Source organism: Callithrix jacchus, chromosome X (genome assembly GCF_049354715.1).
Source record: "Callithrix jacchus isolate 240 chromosome X, calJac240_pri, whole genome shotgun sequence".
In the NCBI taxonomy this organism is placed as follows: domain Eukaryota; kingdom Metazoa; phylum Chordata; class Mammalia; order Primates; family Cebidae; genus Callithrix; species Callithrix jacchus.
The window spans coordinates 125,456,125-125,476,517 of NC_133524.1; the positions used below are offsets into that span (position 1 = coordinate 125,456,125).

Here is a 20,393-nt window from a genome sequence, read left to right on the forward strand (position 1 = left end):
ACTATGGATGTGGGCTGGGCGTGGTGGCTCATGCCTGTAATCCCAGCACTTTGGGAGGCCGTGGTGGGTAGATCACGAGGTCAAGAGATTGAGACCATCCTGGTCAACATGGTGAAACCCCATCTCTACTAAAAAAAAAAATACAGAAATTAGCTGGGCGCATGCCTGTATTCCTAGCTACTCAGGAGGCTGAGGCAGGAGAATCACTTGAACTCTGTCTCAAAAAAACAAAAACAAAAAAAAGAAAAAAGACAAAACTATGGATGTGAATATTTACCATAAGTATGTTCAATGAATAATTTAAGCCAACCCAAGTTCACCAGCAGGGGCTTGGTGAAATAAGCATGGCACATCCACACAATGAGATGTTCAGCAGCCGTTATAAATCATGTCATTGAATATTTCATAGCATGAGAAAATCTTAAAGATACTGTATTCAGCCAGCTGAATACATGGCTGAGGGATGTTAACTGTAGAGGTGAGGACAACAGCTGCAAGTGTGCTGATGGCAGTGGGGATGGCTGCAGGACTGATGGCTGTACAGTGATGGCTATTGAGAAGAGTAATGGTCACAGTGGTGATGGTCACAGGGGTGATGGTAATGGTAGTGACAGCAATGATAACCTTGAAGATGCAAGTTGACCAGGAGCATTGATCCATCTGGCAGACAGATGGTCCAATTTCTGGTTTCTGGATTCTGGTCACTGAGGTAAAGGGCTTGGGTAGGCCATATAATGTTGAGTTTGATTGTCCACCTCTGGGAAGATGGAGCAGAAGGACTGATGATGATTGACATGAGACAACAAAGTAGGGACTTTCTCTGACTGTTCAACCCAAGAGCCATCTGCATTAGAATCTCTGGAGACTGAAGCTTGGACTTCCTTCCTCCCTAGGGGCCGGCAGGGACTGCGATTGCTGTAAGAGCAGGTCACGTGGCAGGGCTTCCTGTATGCTGCTCCCGCCGGGTGTCCATGGCCCGCACCCCCAAGCTGCCACTGCAGCAGTCAGAGTGGCAGCTGAAGCTTCGGTTCATGCCGTGCCCCCGGGCAGTACTGGCAAGGCTGAGCAAGAGTCCTCTGCATCTTGACACCTAGGAGAGCAGAGACGGAGTCTCCCAGGGTGGAGGATCATGCTGCGCCGCAAGCCGTCCAATGCCAGTGAGAAGGAGTCCACTCAGAAGAAAAAGGTGAGGAGCATCTTTGGGAACTCACATCTTCCTTTCCTCCTCTGCTCTTTTGACCCATCCCCTCCAAGACTCTTGGAAGTGGGAAGAGCCAAAGGCCATATTTGAGTCTGTAGGTGAGAGCCACTCACCTAGAGGGCAACGGGACAGGGACCCAAAGGTTACAAGAGTAACAGAAATGCAGAAGAAACATTTAAAATTCTGAAGCAACAGAGTTACAGAAGAAATCCTTAGAAGTCTAGAGTCATGCAATTCAACCCTACAAGGTTGGGAAAAAAGATCTAAAATTAGGGGTCAGAATCTTAGACTAGAATTTGAGAATGACAAAATACAATGCCCAAGCTGAACTGTAAGCCTGTACTTAATTCTCTCACCTCTACGCTGGTCCTGCCGCCACTTCTGCCCCAGCCATGGCCTCTCAGGAGACATCTCACTCTAAGGGCCCCGCTGGGCTGCCCAGCTTGGAGCCATGATGCTCATAGGACCACCCCCAACCCCCCATCTCCACTTTGGCCATGGCTCAGACCCTGCTCACTTGGCTCAGTTCTGTGGTAGCTCCCCAGCCCCACCCGAGATGGAGCCAACCTGGAGATGGGGCCTGAGGCCATTCCAGGCTTGGGGAAAAAGGAGTCCGGAAGTACAGTGGAATGCAGGGGGCATGCAGATTCTTCCTGGGTGGGGAATGAGAAATGAAGCTGAAGTGGTGAGTAGGAGTGAAGGCTGAGGAGCGGGGATTTTAAAGGCTGGGAGGAAAAGCAGCTGCCATAGATGGCTGAGGTGTTCATTGTCCTGGGGCAGAGGCTGGACTGGAAGATTCCCGGAAGCTCTGCCAGATTTAGGATTTTGTGGTTGGATTTAAGGATTTCCAGATTTCTTTGGTTGGGTTTGAGGATTTCTAGACTTAATTCTTTAATTTGATTGAAGGATTCTCCCAGGCAATCATCAAGCATATCCTGCACATCCAGTGGGATGCTAGGATGGTCCCAAAGCACACCTGAGCTAGGTCCAAGAAGCCCAGGCTATCCACCCCAGCTTTCCCTGGAGCTCAGCCCAGGTGACCTATGGCGAAGTGCCTTGTCAGGGGAGCAGTTCAGAGATGGAGGCCAAGGCAGCTGAAAAACTGAGACTCGGGGCACTGGGGTGTGCATCCTGCCCCAGCTCTCAGGTCCTGGGGTGGCTGCCACTTCCGGCTGTATTCTCCCCACCCCAGCTGCTTCTCTAAGGTTGCAGTGGTGGTGGGTGGGGGAGGGGGGAGGTTCATGAATCTTCATACAGACTATGTCATCCTCATCCAAACCCTGCGTGGCTCTGGGCCCAGCAGGCCTGCCATTGGCTGCCACTTTTAGGCTAGCAGGGCCACTTCCCCTTGCTCTCTGGCTGGTGGGGATGAGAAACAGAGACTGCTCTATAGACACCCCTAGGCCCCAAACCACAGGGGCGCTGAGCTGGAGGATAATGTGAAAAAGAGCTGACACTTTGACACTGGGATCCTGTGCCACATCAGCAGGACGTGCCCAGGGGCACACAGAAGCCAGAAGTCCCCTTTTTCTTTCCCAGCTTCAATTACCCAAATTCTGTGTTCAACAAGCAGGTGAGCCTCTGGCATTTCCCCAGGCCTCTCCTAGGAGAAGCAAGATAAGTGGCTCTCTGAGGCCCATGTCCTTTAGGGAGGGCAGTCTGGGCAAACCCCACCCCAACCCCTGGCAGAGCTGATGCCAGCCTCCAGAGCTGGGATGAGCTTGCCTCCACACATTCTGCTAGCCCCAGACTGTGGAAATGCCATCTGAAAAGCCAAGCTTCCAGAAGGCACAGAGAATCTTCCCCAGGCCCAGAGGCAGCAGGCTGGCTTTATCACTGCTAGTCCCTTCCTCTCAAAGACTGAGATAACATGGTGGAGAGGAAGGCACAAAGGCAAGAGAGGCCTTTCTCTCCTGCCCTTTCTTCTCCTCCTGGGCCTGCCAATGGAGAATGTGCCAGGCAGGGGGCAAGAAAGCTGAGCTGGAATCCTACCATGTTTTAGCTGTAGGACCTTAGACAGCTCATTGACTTCCTTTGGGCCTCAGTTTCCTTGTCTCTGAAAAGGAGGATAACTCCTCATCTGTCCCCTCAAGAGGTTGTAGAGCTCATCCAAAATAAATGTGAGAGTACCCTGTCGCATGTATACATGTGCGCATGAGGGGGTGCCTCCTGTAGGCATGGGTGGGGATAGGGAGATATTTCGAAGAAGAACGAGCCATAGCCCCAGTGCTGGTGTGGAGAACACAAGACCTAATAGCACTAATAGCCACCACTGAGTGAGGGCTCATGGGATGCCAAGCACAGTGCTGTGCATCTCTTAGCTTGTTCACTCCCCATGACAACCTGGTGAGGTAGGGGCAGATATTGTCATTATCCCTATTTGACACCTGAGACTCACAGAGGTGAAGCAACTTGCTGAAGGTCACACAGCTAGGAAGCTGCCGAGCAGGGATCCAAGCCCAGATTTGTCTGACTCCAGAGTCTTTATCCCTTCTGTCTCTCCACTCTCTTGACCTCCTGTTTATCTCAAAGGAGCTAGAAGAGTCTGATGAGCGTAAAAGACTCAACCCATCAGTGGAAGAGCTCCGTTGGGCAGACCCAGATAGCTGTGGAATGAGTGACCTTCCAGCCACCAAAGCAGAGGAGGGGGAGGGCCCTCTAGAATGGTAGGGCCAGGACGTGGCATCTCCCATGGATCACGAAGGATCTGAGAGGCCCAGAGTTGGAAGGCAGACCCCTTAGCTGCACTTCGGAGACTTTCACTTCCTTCAAGTTCTTGCTCTGCATGCTCTTTGATCTGATTTCATCCAAAGGCCAGTGTTGAGGTGTAGGAAGTGGAGAGGGGATTTTCCTGGACTTGCTTCCCCTAAGGATGCTCCTACTCCACCACATTCCCTCTTTCTCCATTGCTCCCTTCCTACTGCACACCTCTAGCATAACCCCCACACCCCATCAGCATGCACTTTGTATTTTCAGTGGCTCCTCACTGCCCACAGGATACATGTCCTTGGCCTGGTTGGCAAGAGCCTTCCATAGCCTTTTCTACTCCACCACCCACCATCCCATCACCATGCTCTCAATGTCTCCAACTTTCATTCCTGTTCAAACCCTTCGGAGCTCCACCTGGAGAAATCCTGCCTCCCCTGCATGGCCCAACTCAAAATGCGCCTCCTCCACAAAGTCCCACCTGAGCCCTTCCCTCTCTGCACTCCCACCTGTTTTCCTGGGAGCTCTGTTCAAAAACCACCTGCATGCAGTCAGCGCTGCAGTCAATCCACTGCTAACTTCTACACTGTTGAGGCGGAGCAACAGCATGAGCTACAGGTTTGGTTGCTTGCTCTTCTCCAGACCAGCTGCGTCTACCTGCCTAGGGCACTTCATTCTGCATCTTGGTGTCCGCATCGAGGTGTGAATACGATGCGAGGTTGCGATGAAGCTGGAGTGTGCTGGCACACATGAAGCACTTGGCAGGATGTCGGGCATGCGGGAGGTGTTTAGCCCCTCATTGTTGGAATCACACACACACAGAGGCAGGACCGAGAGCTCAGTATATGCCCGGTACCCTGAAGGAGCAGAGGGGGTGGCTCAGGAGACCCCTGGGGGAAAAGCCAAATTTGCTCAGGAAGCAAGAGAAAAGAATGCTGGCTGGGGTGGTGTGTACTTCTGAGGCATGGTTTCTGTATGGATGCTGCCTTTTAAGCTGGAATTTGAAAATCTTTCTATAGAAGTGTAGTATCCATACAGAGAAGTGGATAAATCATGATTGCACCACCCAATGAGTTTCAATAATGTGAACACCCCATGTAGACAGCACCTAGATCAAGAAACAGAACACTCTCAGAAGTCTAGAAGCTTCCGTCATGTACCTTCCAGTTACTACATGCCCCCTTTCACCCAGGGCAATCACTGTCCTGACTGCCAACAGCATAGGTGAGCTCTGCCAGGCTTTGAACTTACAGGGGGAACCATATCCTGTATATATCCTCTTTGGTGGCCAGCCCCTTTACTCAACCGTATATTTGTGACACTCATTCATATTGTTGGGAACAGTTGTACTTTCTCATTCCTGGGTGCTATTCTTTTGTGTAACTCTGCCACAATTATTTTACCCATTATACAGATGATGGGCATTTGTGATTTTTCCACTTAAATTGGAAGGGGGAGAAGCTACGGCTGACAGAGAGAAGGGCAGAGTATTCCAGTGGGGAGATGCCCAGGGTAAGAGGCTGGAGGTGGGTCGTAGGAAAAAGCAAATATAAACCGACATTCCTCGAGGGACTGCTGTGTCAGACAACGATCCAAGCACTTATATGCGTACTAGCTCATTTCATCCTCACAACAGCCAGATGAGGTCGGTACTTTTGTCTTTAACTAAACTTTAAGGAAACAGAAGCCTGGAGAAGTTAAGAAACATACCCAGCTTTACGCAGTTAGTGGCAGAACCAAGATGGGAACCCTTGCCCTGATGTGAAGTGAGCTTCAGAGAGGTTCAATAACTCGCTGGAGGTCACACATCCCAGAGTTGAATTCAGCAATGTGAGAGTGCTGAGAAAGCTTGCCTCATGCCCCTGCCAGTCACTACACACCCCCTTTCTCCCACGGTGACCACCGTCCTGACTGCTAACAGCATAGGTGAGCTCTGCCAGGCTTTGAACTATAACTATATAGGGGGAACCATATGGTGTATATATATACTCTTTGGTGGCCTTACATTTCAAATGTATTGTATATGACATTTGAAATACATATTGAAATTTACTCAACAATATCTTTTCAATATATATTTCAAATATAACATACAATATTGAAATATTAAGATATACTCAATAATATATTTCAATATGAATTTCAAATGTGATGTACATTTGAAATGTAGCTCTTTCCAAGAGGCCCACACTCTCCTGAGCCATGAAGTGAAAAGGGGGCCAACAGTGTATGGTACCACCTCTCCCGTCAGGCATGACTCCCAGGAAGTCCTTGCTCCAAAGGGAAGCCAGAAGAAAACCCAGCCGGGCTCAAGGATTTCAACTCAACCCTGAGTGGGGTCATCTGTCCCTGAAAGGCAATCAAGATATTTGGGGTTGTCCCTGAGGTTAGAGGTAGGCTTGGCAAAATGCCACCCTAGAGGGTCCTGAAACTCGATCACCCAAAGAACACTGTGTTTGTCCTTTCCATCTCCCTGGGCTGAGAGCAGCCAACTGGACCCAAGCCCTAGCACCATCTCTGTAGTCCTTTGTGCTTATCTCCTCCTGCTTTGGACTAAAACTGGGACAGAGGGACCCTCGCACAAGGCCTGGGAGCCAAAGGCCTCTCCTCCCAGCCCCGAGACTGCAGATTAATGACAGGAAAAGGCCTTGGGAAAGAGCTGCAATTAGAGGGCAGGCAGGCGGTGAGTTTACTCTTCCCCAACAAAGCCGACTTCCGGCCCCACGTCTGCCCTCCTGCTTGCTTTCCAGCCTCACCAGTCCCTAGGGTTTCAGGGGCGACTCTTAGCCTCCTGGTCTGCAGATCGGGCTGAGGGTTGGTGGAGAGAAGGCCACAATAGGCCCCATCGGCCTATAAATAGCAGCCCAGCCTGCCTTCCTTGGGCCCAGGCCAGCCAATGCTCACTCTCTCTCTATTCCCTCTTTTCCATGCAGTAAGAGGAGGAAGTTACCCAGGCAGCTGCGTCCCGGCCGTATAAGAGGAGAAAATAAATGGAAGGTAGAGAGAAAAGGAAAGAAAGGGAGAAACAGAAAAAAGAACAGTGGGAGGAGACAACCAAGAAAGGAAGATGGAGAAGATGCAGAGGAACCAGAGTGGTCACCCTGTGGTCATGCTTGCTCCCCACACCCACTTATCACCCCCTTTTCAGCTGGCCAAGGCAATACAGAGGAGGCTTTCTGACTGAGGTTGCCGGCACCCCACCCATGAGGGCCTGATCGTGCTAGCATCTGCTTGGCCTGACCAGTGACCTAGTTTCTCATCAACTACCTCGCTGTCACTTTTAGGAATGTGTGACCCCTGACCCCCGATTGCTGACTTGGCTTTGGTCAAGACCCACCAAGAATGCTAAACTGCTACACTGCAGTCCCCAGAAATTTGGCCCAATTATATGTGTGTTAGTGGGGGGCAGATGATATTGCCCTTGCCCTGGGAGTTTGTCACTGGACACACAATCCCTTTATTAGGAAAGAGGATGTGAAACCTTCAGTGTTGTGTGGGTTTGGGGCTTCAGTTCCTCAAGCCCTTATCTCGGATGTCTGCAGTCTATCCTATTTTATCTGTCTGGCCATCTGTGAACCCTGGTTCCTGTGTGTATCTTCTGGTCTCGACTGTTTATCTTGATACAAGCTCAGCCTCAACCTCTTGTATCGAGCGCCCACCCCTGTTACCTGCCTTGCCCTGGTTTCTGGCTGCTATCTTGCTATGTGCGTGCATATACATTTAAGAAAGCTCAGCCAGGCATGGTGGCTCACGCCTGTAATCCCAGCACTTCGGGAGGCCAAGGTGGGTGGATCCCCTGAAGTCACAAGTTGGAGGCCAGCCTGGGCAACATGGTGAAACCCTGTCTCTACTAAAAGAAAAAAAATTAGCCAGGTGCGGTGGCTCATGCCTGTAATCCCAGCTACTCAGGAGGCTGAGGCAGGAGAATCCCTAGAACCTGGAAGGCAGAGGTTGCAGTGAGCCGAGATTGCACCATTTCACTCCAACCCTAGTGACAGTGTGAGACTCCGTCTCAAAAAAAAAAAACCTCATATCCTGAAAAATCGCCTCATCAACACAAACCACAAACAATAGGTCATGCCTGAAAGTCCAAACACCGGCAAATATCATGGTTGCCAGCTCACCACATCAGTGGCTAAGATTAAAAGCTGGGAAAAAAAGAGAAAATGGTCTTTCTTCCACCAAATTAGCCCCAGTCACGTGTGTCCTAAATCTGCGGGCCTCTTCTGTGAGCAAGCCTCTACTGTGGTTTTCCAGAAAGTGTCATGCCAGGTCTTGCTGGCTTCTAGTCGGATTGTCTTGCTCTTCGTGGGACACAAATTCATCAGGCTGGAGACCCCAGTGTGTGTGTTCCTATCACTGTGGCTGGGGGCCTGGCTCCGAGCACACCCAGGACGTGGAGGCCAGAGCCACGGGTTTTGGGAGAGATTTGCTCAGTTACACACCCGGCGATCTGCTCCTGCATACTGAAGTGTCTCTAGTGGTAGATACACGTTTACTCTGATTCTTGTAGTCTTTCACTTCAGGATTCTGGAGATCAAACTTGAGGAACTGGTGGAATTTCAGGCTTAGTCTGAGGCCCGATTGAGCTGTGAAGCTCTTGAGGTCAGGAGCTTGATCTGTGGCCAGGGCTGGGGTGAAGAATGGGATGAAGCCAGGTAGCTCCAAGAATATCGAGGACCATTTCCCTGGGCTCTCAGGGTAATGTGGCTCTGCCAGCCTTGGGCTGTGGCTGTTGCATGGCGGGGTGGCAGGGGACGCGAGTGTGTATGTAGGCCCTTGGACAGCCATTTAGCTCACTGATTGCAACACCCATGCTTTTTCCAGCTCTCCCTTCAGCGCTCCAGCAGCTTCAAGGATTTTGCCAAATCCAAACCCAGCTCCCCCGTGGTGAGCGAGAAGGAGTTTAATCTAGATGATAATGTGAGTTTCACGGTGTTCTTGGGGGATCCGGCTGCAGGCCCTGGGCAGGGGAGTGGGGGTGGGAGGGAGGAGGGTGAAGAGGAGATAGAATTGTTGGGGCACAGCCCCCATTAACACAGAGGGCCCACCTCTCCCCACACTAACAACTCCCCTGCATTCCTTTCAATTACAAATTAAATACCAAACTATTTATAAATTTATAGGGCTAAGGACATGGCTGGAGCTAAGAGGGGAAGTGATGGGGGCCTCTCAACTCCACCCCCTCCAGTTTCTGCTGTGACCAAAAGGCCTCTTGTGCCTCAAGTTCCGGACACAGGCAGGACCACTAGGGTCTCTGGATCGCCTCTTTTATTGTCACAGATTCCAGAAGATGACTCAGGTGTCCCCACCCCAGAGGATGCTGGGAAGAGTGGCAAAAAGCTGGGGAAGAAGTGGAGGGCAGTGATTTCCCGAACCATGAACAGGAAGACGGGCAAGATGATGGTGAAGGCCCTGTCAGAAGAGATGGTAAGGCCTGGGGATGCAGGGAAGGGGGTGTCTGGGGGCCGGGGACAGCTCTGGCAGAATGTGAGCATAACTACCTCAATAGCCACTACTCAGACCCGGAGGTCCTATTTGATGCAAGAAGGAAAGTCACATGGGAAGGAAAACTCACTTGCAGCCTCAGACAGGCAGCCAGGAACAGTCTTGGGCTGGGAGGAGGCTGGCTGGAGAAAGGGTGGAGTTTCAGAAGGGATTCAAGTCTGGGCAACAGGGCTGGGCATGGTGGTTCATGCCTGTAAACCCAGCACTTTGGGAGGCTGGGGCTGATCATTTGAGGTCAGGAGTTTGAGACTAGCCTAGCCAACATGGCAAAACACCGTCTCTAGTAAAATTACAAAGATTAGCCAGGTGTGTTGGCACATGCCTGTAATTCCAGCTACTCGGGAGACTGAGGCAGGAGAATCTGGGAGGCAGAGGTTGCAGTGAGCTGAGATTGCACCACTGCATTCCAGCCTGGGCAACAGAGCAAAACTGTCTGAAAAAAAAAAAAAAAAAAAAAAAAGAGGAAGAAAGAAAGTCTGGGCAACAGATGCTTCTTGAGGAGACAGGCCTGGGACAGAGACAGCTAGAAGAATGATGAGATGGCCTGAGGAAATCCATCCCTCAAAACTTTGCTTTGGAACTAGCCCCTGAGATTGGGGAGGCCTATTTTCTCTCATAGGATCCCTATAAGAGAAAACAGGTTGGGGATGGTGGCTCACACCTGTAATCCCAGCACTTTGAGAGGCCAAGGTGGGTGGATCACCTGAGGCCAGGAGTTCAAGATAAGCCTGGCCATCATGGTGAAACCCTGTCTCTACTAAAAATACAAAAAAATTAGCCAGGCATGGTGGCCGGTGCCTATAATCCCAGCTACTCAGGAGGCCGACGCAGGAGAATCACTTGAACCTGGGAGGCAGATGTTGCAGTGAGCCAAGATCATGCCATTGCACTGCAGCCTGGGTGACAAGAGCAAAACTCCATCTCAAAAAAAGAGAGAGAGAGAGAAAAAGAAAACAGAGAAGACTGTCTTCAGCCCCGGGAGGAAAGGTGGCACAGACAGCTGTGGGGCAGGCATGGCCCAAGTAGCTTAAATCACACAGCGAGTCCGGGGTATCACGGCTCTAAAAGGCAGTGGTGTGCTGGAGTTGGCACATACTGACTTATACCAGCTCATGAGAGCAATCGGCCAAACTGTCAGGAATTTTGCAAGCCAGTTGTTAAACACAACTATTATTAAAAATCAAATTATAGAACTTACAATTTGGTAAATAATATTTTTTTAAAATGTACACTGGGTGTGGCGGTATACACCTATATCCCAGCTACTTGGGAGGATGAGGCAAGATGATTGCTTGAGCCCAGTAAGAGTGCAGCCTGGGCAACATAGCGAGACCCTGACTCTAAATAAGTAAATAAATAAATAAAAATAAAATTTTGTAAAAAAGAACAAAAATAACAGTAAATCTTCAAAACTCATCACTTCCTAATTCTTGCACTACCTTTTATTCTTATCAGTGTTGTTGAGGTTACTTGCATCCATAGCATCTTCATGGTGGAAATAGCTTCGCCCTCATTTCAGACAACACATCCAATGACGTCAAAATGGTAGCTTGACATTGGCCATGGTGGGGAGTATTTACAACACAGGAATTGGCAACTCATCGGGGGGCCAGCTGTTAAACAGTTATCACCTCGCCAGGCACAGTGGCTCATGCCTGTAATCCCAGCACTTTCCGAGGCCGAGGCAGGCGGATCACCTGAGATCAGGAGTTTGAGACCAGCTTGACTAGCATGGTGAAACCCTGTCTCTACTAACAATACAAAAATTAGCCAGGCATGGTGGCATGCACCTGTAATCCCAGCTACCTGGGAGCCTGAGGCAGGAGAATCACTGGAACCCTAAAGGCAGAGACTGCAGTGAGCTGAGATCTCACCACTGCACTACAACCTGGGCGACAGAGCAAGACTCCATCTCAAAAACAAACAAAAACAGTTATCACCTCGCTGAGGTGTGGTGAGGTGGGGGCAGCTCTGGAGTCTGGCTGTCTTGGTTGTGGGTTCCCTTGGGTCTTGAACCTGAGTTCCTTTGGCCTGAGTTTACGAATGAGGACTAAGTAACCCTTGGGCCTTACTCTTCATTTGAAAACTCAGGCCAACAATACCACCTACCGTCAGGTGTCACTGTGAGGACTCCGTGAAATGGCAGGCAAGCCTGGCACACAGAATCACAGGCAAAAGTAGTTTCCTCCCCAGCGCCACTGTCTACCCAACTGTGTGGTAGCAATGGCTAGTCCAGGTTGTGCCACCGTGGTCTTTTCTGTATGCACATCGGCACTTGAGGCTGACAAAAGCACACCTACATGACACCCTGGTTGAACTCATTATGTTGAGGTAAGCGGGGCAAGGACTGTCACTCTCATTTTTACAAAAGGCGAAACTAGGGTTCAGGGAGTGCCATTTAGCCTGTAAGTGGCAGAGCTGGGGTTTGAGGCAGCCCCCAGGTCTTCACCAAGCCCAGGCCCATTTCCTTGGCTTCATGCACACCCCAGCAAGGCTCTTACGGTTTCCCTCCTTCCCTCCCTGCAGGGAGACACTCCGGAGGAGGGCTCTGCCTCCCCGACATCTCCAGACTGCAGCCTGGACAGCCCCGGCCCTGAGAAGATGGCGCTGGCCTTTTCTGAGGAAGAGGAGCGTGAACTTCCGGCGCTCAGCCGCCAAGCATCAACAGGTGAATAAGGGATGCGGGGACACCTGCTGAATCTAGAGGAAAGGACTGGGTTACAGCCGTGCTGGCGGCGGACTATCTGGGAGTGGGGTAAGATAAATGAATGCTTACTGTTTGCCTGCTGGGAACATTCCCAGCCCTCTTCACATTAAATCTTCTCAACAACTTCATGGGGCCAGTACTATTATCCCTGCTTTACTGAGTTGGAAAGAGTCTTAGGAAGGTTAAGTGACCTGCCCAAGGTGACCCAGTCTTGAACTCAGATGTACCATAGAGGAACTTCCACTTGCTGTCCCCAGGCCCTGGAGAGGCCCACAGGCAGAAGAAGTCTCAGTCACCCTCTTGGACCAGCCTGTCCCCACCCTTCCAAGGCGGGTAGAGGTTATGGCTCCCTTGGCCTCTGATGCCCCAAGCTGGGGTGGCGTATGAGGTCTCCAGCTGTGAAGAGGCAGCCTCTTGACCCTAAACCATGGTTGCTGGGCTCAGGGCATCACTTGGCATTTTCTAGAAGTCCATGGGGCAGAACAAGAGGTGCCAGCAGGGAACTCCTCCAGGAAGGGGCTTTGGGTCCCGTAGCCCCACTCAGGCCCATTCCAAGTTTCCTGCTCTTTCTCTGGCTCCAAAAACACTTCCCTGCCCCCCACTGAAAGTCATTCACAATGCCCACTACTCTGCTCTTCTCAAGGAGAAGGAGCCCAGCTGAGTTTCTATGTGACATTATAACTAAACATTGAGTTATTAAGCAGGGAAAGTCAAATATTAATGCAGCAGGTAGCTTTCTGTGCGGAGGGAGCATTGGAGCGGGAGTCAGGGAACAGGGAGTCTAATGGACTGAGTCAGCGCAGCCGATCATAAAAGAAGAGGCCTTGGGCAGTTCACTTGGTCTGTGTGACCTCAGATTTTCTCATCTGTTCATTGGGGCGTTGGCCCAGCTGGTCTCTGGAGGCCCTCCTAATTTGCCCATTCTTTGGTCAGTGAGCCGTTTCTCCTCCCGTTGTCAACTCTTTTCATGACCGAGGCCCCAGAGGCGAAGCTGTGCTCCTGCAGGGTAGCCAAGGGGGTGGCTCAGAATCCCGTCTGCAGTGTAAGGCTTGCCAGAGCCCAGCTGCCTTCCCAGTGTATGCCCTTGGGATTTCTAGGCAGACCCCCCTGGAAGGCACTTGCTAGGCACTGTCTCAGCTGTCCTGGGACAAAGGTGAGCCTCTTCCCTGCCCCATCTCCTGCAGGCAGTGAGCTCTGCAGCCCCAGCCCAGGCTCTGGCAGCTTCGGGGAGGAACCACCTGCTCCCCGGTACACAGGGCCCTTCTGTGGCCGGGCACGAGTCCACACCGACTTCACTCCCAGCCCCTATGACCACGACTCACTGAAACTGCAGGTAAGGTCAGCATCTGGGCTTCTCTGGAGCCTGGCAGGCTGCACCCAAAAAGGAAGCTGTACTGATCCAGGCTATGACAGTTTCAGTAGAGGCCAAGACCCCCACCTCCTCTGTCCCCTGCTCCCTTCTCCTCTCCTCTCCCCCCCACAGAAAGGAGATGTGATCCAGATCATTGAAAAGCCACCTGTGGGCACGTGGCAGGGCCTACTCAATGGCAAGCTGGGCTCTTTCAAATTCATCTATGTGGATGTGCTGCCTGAGGAGGCCGTAGAGCCTGCCCGCCCCAGCCGCCGACAGAGCAAGGGCAAGAGACCCAAGCCTAAGACCCTGCATGAGCTGCTGGAGCGCATCGGCCTGGAGGTTTGAGCTTGGACCTCACTAGTACCTAGTATCAGGGAGGCATAATTGCCCCAGGGATGGGGACCAGGAAATGACAACTATGCGTAGTTGGGGAGGGCCTTGGCAAGGGCGGCTGGTAAGCAGCTATGCCGGTGGCCTGCCTCTGCCCACAGGAGCACACATCCACCCTCCTGCTCAATGGCTACCAGACACTGGAGGACTTCAAAGAGCTGCGAGAAACACATCTCAATGAGCTCAACATCATGGACCCGCAGCATCGGGCCAAGCTGCTCACGGCCGCTGAGCTGCTGCTGGACTATGACAGTGAGTGGCTTTAGGAACAGCCTGGCAAGGGGGTGTGCCTGCCAGTATTCCAGGGAGGGGAGGCTTGCCCTGGCCCCACCCCGGGTCCACACTCTGCCCTAGGACCTCTCTGCAGTGAGAAGGACTTTCCAGTTGAATTAGAATTTCAGGGAAGGTGTGTGGGAGAAAGGAGTTGTAGGGATGATTGAGCCCAACCCCCTTTGAGTCAAAGGGGACCCTAAGGCCAAAGAAGGCAAAGCCTTACTTGAGGCCTCAAAGCAGATAAATTACAGAGCCAGGATTCAGGCCCACTGCCTGGCTCCAGCTTAGTAGTGCTAAAGAAGTGTGAGCTCCTGGGCTGCAGAGCTGGCCTGGAAACAGCTCCCACCGACTTCTAAGCTGGAAGTGGTGAGGAGAGAGGCAGGTTGGCGGCAGGTGCCCACAGGGAGAGACTGCCCGTAATGCACTTCCCAAGGTCCTTACCCCCACCCCCTTACTCTGTCTTCCTCTCTCGTTCCTGGCAGCCGGCAGCGAGGAGGCAGAAGAAGGCGCCGAGAGCAGCCAGGAGCCAGTGGCACACACAGCGTCCGACCCCAAGGTGGACATCCCTCGCGACTCCGGCTGCTATGAGGGCTCAGAGAGTGGACGTGATGAGGCAGAGCTGGCGGGCACTGAGGAGCAGCTGCAGGGCCTCTCCCTGGCCGGGGCACCTTGAGGTGGTGTTAGCAATAGGCCAAGGCTGGGCTCCAGCTGCAAAGGCTGCAGGAGTGGGCCCAGCTGCCCATGGTGGCCCAGGCCCAGAGTACTGGCACTGAGCCTGGCCCTGCTTCCCCAGGGACACTTAGGGCTGCAGAGGCCAGGCCAGGGCCCTACAGGTTCTAGGCTCAGCTAGAGTGGCTGAGGAGTCACCCAAGGGCACATCCCACCTGCCTGAGCCCCACCCTCCACCAGCGACTGACAGCGCAGCCCCTCCTGGCACCAACTGCTCCCCCCCATGGCCATGGCCACAGCAAGCGGGGCACTGGGAGACCCTGCCCATGTCCCTCACCACCAAGGCCCCCAAATCCTCCTGCCCCCACACCACCTACCCCTGTTGCACTGCTCCTGAAAAGGGGGCCAAGTCAATGTTTCAGGTCAGTCTCAAAACCAAAGGGAAGCTGGCCATTTAAAAGAACCCAAACTGACCATGGGTAAATCCAGTTTCCCTAAGTAAGGGCTGAAGAAATCCATTGGTACCATACCCACTTTCCTTCTCCTTGGCTTTCTTAGAGGTTTGACCACCAAATCCTATGAGGCTTGAACCAAGTGGCTTCCTCTTTCTAGGCTTAGGATTGGTTGGGGTTAAAATGGGTGATCACTGAAGGCCTTGCCAGCTCTGACATTCTGTGACGTTAAACGTCTATTCTCCTGTCACTTGTGGCCCGGGACACCAGTGGGGTTTATCGAGGGGACCAGAGGGGACTCGGTCTGTCAAGTGAAGTGGCTCCTTGTGCTCACCCACTTTATTCCTTCCCGTGTAACTCAGGACAGCTGCAACTTCCCCCAGCTTAAAACAATGCCCAAACCTCCTACGATATGCACCCTCCCCTTCCATCCCTGGTCCCTTCAAATGAGGCTTCTCACAAGGCTAATTGCAGATGGTCAGGCCTGGCTTCCAAGGACAGAATTGCCTCGCAGAAGCCAGCTGCGGATCTGGGTCCAGAGTTGGCCACTTGTGTGGGTCCTCACGAGCAAAGAGAGCACTAAACTTAACATTGGGGGTCCACCACTCCAACTTTGCTTTCTGAAGGTTTTGGTGTACACTGAGCCCCAGAAGGAAAGGAGAGTATCTGTGAGTGGGGGCCCCCCTTGACCCCAGTACCAAGTCTGTGCCCTGAATCCCCAGAGTAGCCCTTCCCGGGTGCCCAGCCAGCCTGGGGACAAACAGTGTCCACTACATCTAGAACTGCTGGCTAAGTGGACACATTTCTTGACCTCCTACCAGGAACTTTGACAAAAGCTAGCTTTGGGGAAGGGGTTGGGTGTAAATATGAGGGTGGAGGGAGACCAGCTGGTAGCAATAAACATGGGTAGAACTAAACTACTGTCTCCAGTTATCTTTTCTATGGGGAGAGGATTGTGGGGAGGAGCAGACTGGTCTTCAAAGCTGGTCTCAGCACATCGTCCCTCATTGTCCTTTCAGGGCCATCCTTCCCTTCCCTTAAATGTTCACTGCTCTTGACTCTGCTGACCTAAAGCGCCAGTCTGAAGCCCTAGCTGGTTCTGCCCTTCCCTCCAACTAGCCCTCCTCAGAACAAGTCTCAGGCTCCCATGGCACAGGCTTTGCTGGGGTCCAAGAGGCATAGGGAGGAATGGCTACTTCCCTCATCCAATAACTGTTCATTTTAACAGGATCCTTGAAAACCTTCACCCTGTGAAGAAGTACCCACACTGGGGAGCTGTCCAGGGTCTAAGAGGGGGAGATCTGGGGTCAGCGGGGTCTTTCCTCTGAGGGCACCTCTTCCTGACCCCACCCTGTGCCCACTAAAGCAGTACCATCTCTCGGGAGGTGGGATGGAGACAAAGACCCCCAGCTTCCTTTCTGTTTCTGCCAGAATTAACTGCATTGGGCATTGGGGAAGGGAGTTACTGGAGGGACAGCTGCCGCCAGAGTGAGGACAAGGCCACTCGATTTCCAGGGCTTGTTCTCAGCTGCATTCATCCCACCGCCCTTAGTGACTGGGGATGCCAGGAAACTGCAAGCATGATCCTCACCAAAGATACAAGAGCCCTAACAGCCTCAAAGCCCCAGTGGGTACTGAATAATTGCAGTCATTTAGGGAGCACATCCACTTGTGCCAGGCACTGGGCACTTTACATATAGCATCTCATGTCATCTTCACAGTGTCCCCCTGAGGCAGGTGCCCTCATCATCCCAGTTTACAGAGGAGGAGACTGAGGGTTGGGAAAGTTGAAGAAGTTGACTAGAAAGTAACAGAGCAGGAGTCTGCCCGACTTCAGAGCCCATATTCTGAACTCCTATGCTATGCTGCTTCTCCAAAGGCCTCATCCAACAAGCATTCAAAGGTCCTGGGCACTTTGGAGGGCAAGCTGACACTCTGACCCAGCCATTTCCCTTCTAGAATTTAATCAGCCACATAAGCGCAGAAACAGCCACATAAGTGCACAAAGACTTATGGACAAAGATATTCACAACAGCTCTGTCTGTAGTAGTAAAAGGTTGAAAGCAATGCAAATGGGGAATTAAATGCTTTATGGCTTGTTCATACACCACGCAGCCATGACACATGATGTTGTAGAAAACATATTTAATGACATGAGGAAAATCTTTGTGCTTTTTTACTCTTTGATGTTATGTATTTATTTTTCTAGAGACAGAGTCTTGCTCTGTTGCCCAGGCTGGAGTACAGTGGCATGATCATGGCTCACTGCAGCCTCGAACTCCTGGGTTCAAGCGATTCTCCCACCTCAGCTTCCTGAGTTATCTGGGACTACAGGCATGTGCCACCACATCCAGCTAATTTTTGTTTAGTTTTTGTAGAGACGGGGTGTCATTATATTGTTGCCCAGGCTGGTCTCAAACTCCTAGGCTCAAGAGATCCTGCTACCTCAGCCTTCCAAAGTGGTGAGATTACAGGTGTGAGCCACTGCACCCAGCCTTCTTTAATTTTAAATTTGAAAATTACGCAAATAGTGTATAAACATTTTAGTTGTAAAACAAATCTGCATTATAGCAAGGGGAAAAGCAAATCCTAAAACATCAGTAATAGGATGATTCCATTTTTATTTCAGAAGAGGAGAACGCATACATAGAATAAAGACTATGAAGATCTGTACCAAATGACTACTACTGGTGACCTTGTGAGGGCCGTGGGGTGGGACTAGGGGAGTGAAGGAAAAAAATGCTTACTTTCTACATTCTTAGTTTATTTGTATTTCAAAAGTATTATTTTTCTTTTTATGTCTATAAAAAAAGGAAACTGCATTTCAATTTTTTAAAAATAAAACTAAATTAACAAATAAATAGAGACCATGCCTCTGGCCTCCAATATGGGACAGCAGCAGCAAAATCATTATCCTGCTGCCTTTTGACACCAGTTCTGGAAAGATGAGAGGTGAATAATGCCCAAGGAGCTCAAAATCCATACATATCAGGGTGTGCCTATCAGAGGAGATTTCTAAACCTTTTAAAACCCCTATGTCATCGCTATTGCTCTGAGCTGGGGAAAGGAAAATACCAGAAAGAGAGGAATGCCCAGGAACATGATGTTTGGAAATCCTCCCTTTCCCTGGGCAGAGGCAGCTCGGGGGTGGGAGTGTGTCTCAGATATCAGGCGCAGTTTGGTGTATGGGATGATTACAGGCTTGAGGTAAGTAGCTGTGCAAGGACCCCAAGGATCACAGGAGTTTGGGAGGGGCAGGTGAGGCGGGGCATCAAGGGAATGTAGAACAGGCCAGGGCCTGAGGGGCAAGAAAGGCAGTGCTGAACAGGGCCACAGGGCCCAAAGCTTCTCCTCCAGGCAGGGCTGCTGGCACCTCTTGTCCTGCCCCATGCACTTCTAGAAGACGTCAAGTGGTGACCTGAACCCAGCAACCAAGGTCTAGGGTACAAGAGGTGAACTATACACAGCTGGAGACCACATACACCCACCCCAGCCTGGGAGGTCAGTGGCCCAGGGAGCTGTAGCCTCTAGCTCACTCCCCTTGGAAGGTGGGGGACAGGCTGGTCTAAAAGGCTGATGAGGTAGGCTCTTCCTCTGCCCATGGGCCTCTCCAGGGCCTGGGGAGAGCAAACAGCAGCTTCTCTTGGATAGGTAAGGCCTAGCATTTAGGAGCTTCAGGACTACCTGAGTTCAAGTCTTGGCTGTGTCACTTCCTAGCTGGGTCACCTTAGACAAGCCACTTAACCTCCTTGAGCCTCCATTCCCACAACAATAACATAGGAATACTAGCATTAGCCCCATGGGGCTGTTATGAAGTTTTAATGTACTAGTGTAAAGTACTTTGCACAGTGTCCAGCATAAAATACATGCTCAAGGAGTGATAGTGTGTCTGGCTGCCTTGATTTGTTCCATGCTGCTACCTCCATTTCACTCCTTTCAAGGCCCATCTGACCTTTGACCCCCAGTGAGTACAATGGAGTGACCAAGAGCAAAAGGCCTTGGAGTTCAACTAAAGTGTTTTCAAACTCTTGCTATACCACTTACTAGTTATATGACATGAGGTCAATTACATACATATACATTTCTGTGGAACAGGAATAATGATCTAATAATACCTACCTCTTGGGGGTCATGAGAGAAATCAATCAGATAACTCGTACAAAGTTCCTAGCACATAATGACATTAAATGGCAGCTACTTGACTTTTTTGTAACTTTCAGAGTACTGAGCTCAATACTGGGCACAAAAGCCATGTCATTGTCTGAGGACTGACTGATGTTCGGACCTGTCATATCCCAGAGACCACTGATGTCCAGGCCCCCAGGAGGTGTTGGGATTCAGGGATAGAGTGTGCCAGCTCTGGTGCCCAGAGAGGCTGGTGATGAAAAAAGTCCACCTGAGGAGCCTGGGGCAGCCCTGGCTCTGCCCAATCCACAGCAAGATAATTAGCCCCGGGCATTAGACTTCCTTTAGGGAACTCACTTGGACATCGAGGGGCTGGTAGAAAGAAGAGAATAAAGACCAGATTTCAGAAGAAAGAGTTGAACCTAGCCAGCTCCTCACCAGTTCAGAGTTAGAGCCACCTTCTGCCTCTCTTTCCCATCAGGAGAAGCAGCTGGAGGCACTGGTACCGTGTCCTCTCACCTGCTGCCTCAGTATCTCAGCCTCACCTTAGACCACCCAAGCAGGTTTTGATCAGTCCCCCAAAGGCCTCTGCAAATTCCCTCTCCTAAACCCCAAACCCTATGGCACTGTGATCTGACACATGGCACTGAGGCCCCAGTCCCTATGAGTCAGCTTCTAATTTCTTACTCACAGAGCTCCCCACCCACAGTTGGGCCATGAGAGACCAAGGACATTAAAACAAAGGCTAAACGGGGTTTCTTATGGGAAAAATAGGCACTGATCACCATCATCTCAACAAGGCCCAACACCTTCCCCCCTCCCAAGTCAGGAAATTCAGGAAGAGGTATGAGGTTTCCCACTGGGGAAAAGAAGTGGCTCTCCCACCTCTCCTTCACAATAGAGGCTACCATAGCTTCTCACACAACCTGGACCATATTACATATTATTCAGCCAACAACACAATCAAGTGGGAAGGAACTGCCTCCCCTCTAGACTCAGCCAAGACTC

General features: G+C 51.2%; 1 protein-coding gene across 2 annotated transcripts; it reads left to right on the forward strand.

The window, feature by feature from the left end:
* Positions 1-997: 997 nt before the first annotated feature.
* SASH3 (SAM and SH3 domain containing 3) lies at positions 998-16,177 on the forward strand. Of its 2 annotated transcripts, XM_002763250.6 has the most exons (8): positions 998-1,186; positions 8,735-8,830; positions 9,191-9,337; positions 11,942-12,083; positions 13,307-13,455; positions 13,606-13,815; positions 13,968-14,118; positions 14,622-16,177. In XM_002763250.6, the coding sequence occupies exons 1-8, from the start codon at positions 1,130-1,132 to the stop codon at positions 14,810-14,812; spliced, it is 1,143 nt and encodes a 380-aa protein (XP_002763296.1). In that variant the 5' UTR covers positions 998-1,129; the 3' UTR covers positions 14,813-16,177. The 2 variants fall into 2 exon arrangements, with proteins under 2 accessions (XP_002763296.1, XP_008988118.1); XM_008989870.5 differs by having other exon boundaries at positions 13,307-13,815.
* Positions 16,178-20,393: the final 4,216 nt, after the last annotated feature.

Coding starts and splice junctions, on each gene's coding strand:
- SASH3 (XM_008989870.5), top strand. CDS start 1,130: ATGCTGCGCCGCAAGCCGTCCAATGCCAGTGAGAAGGAGTCCACTCAG. Junction 12,084..13,306: donor CAGCCGCCAAGCATCAACAG/GTGAATAAGGGA, acceptor CATCTCCTGCAG/GCAGTGAGCTCTGCAGCCCC. Junction 14,119..14,621: donor GCTGCTGCTGGACTATGACA/GTGAGTGGCTTT, acceptor CGTTCCTGGCAG/CCGGCAGCGAGGAGGCAGAA.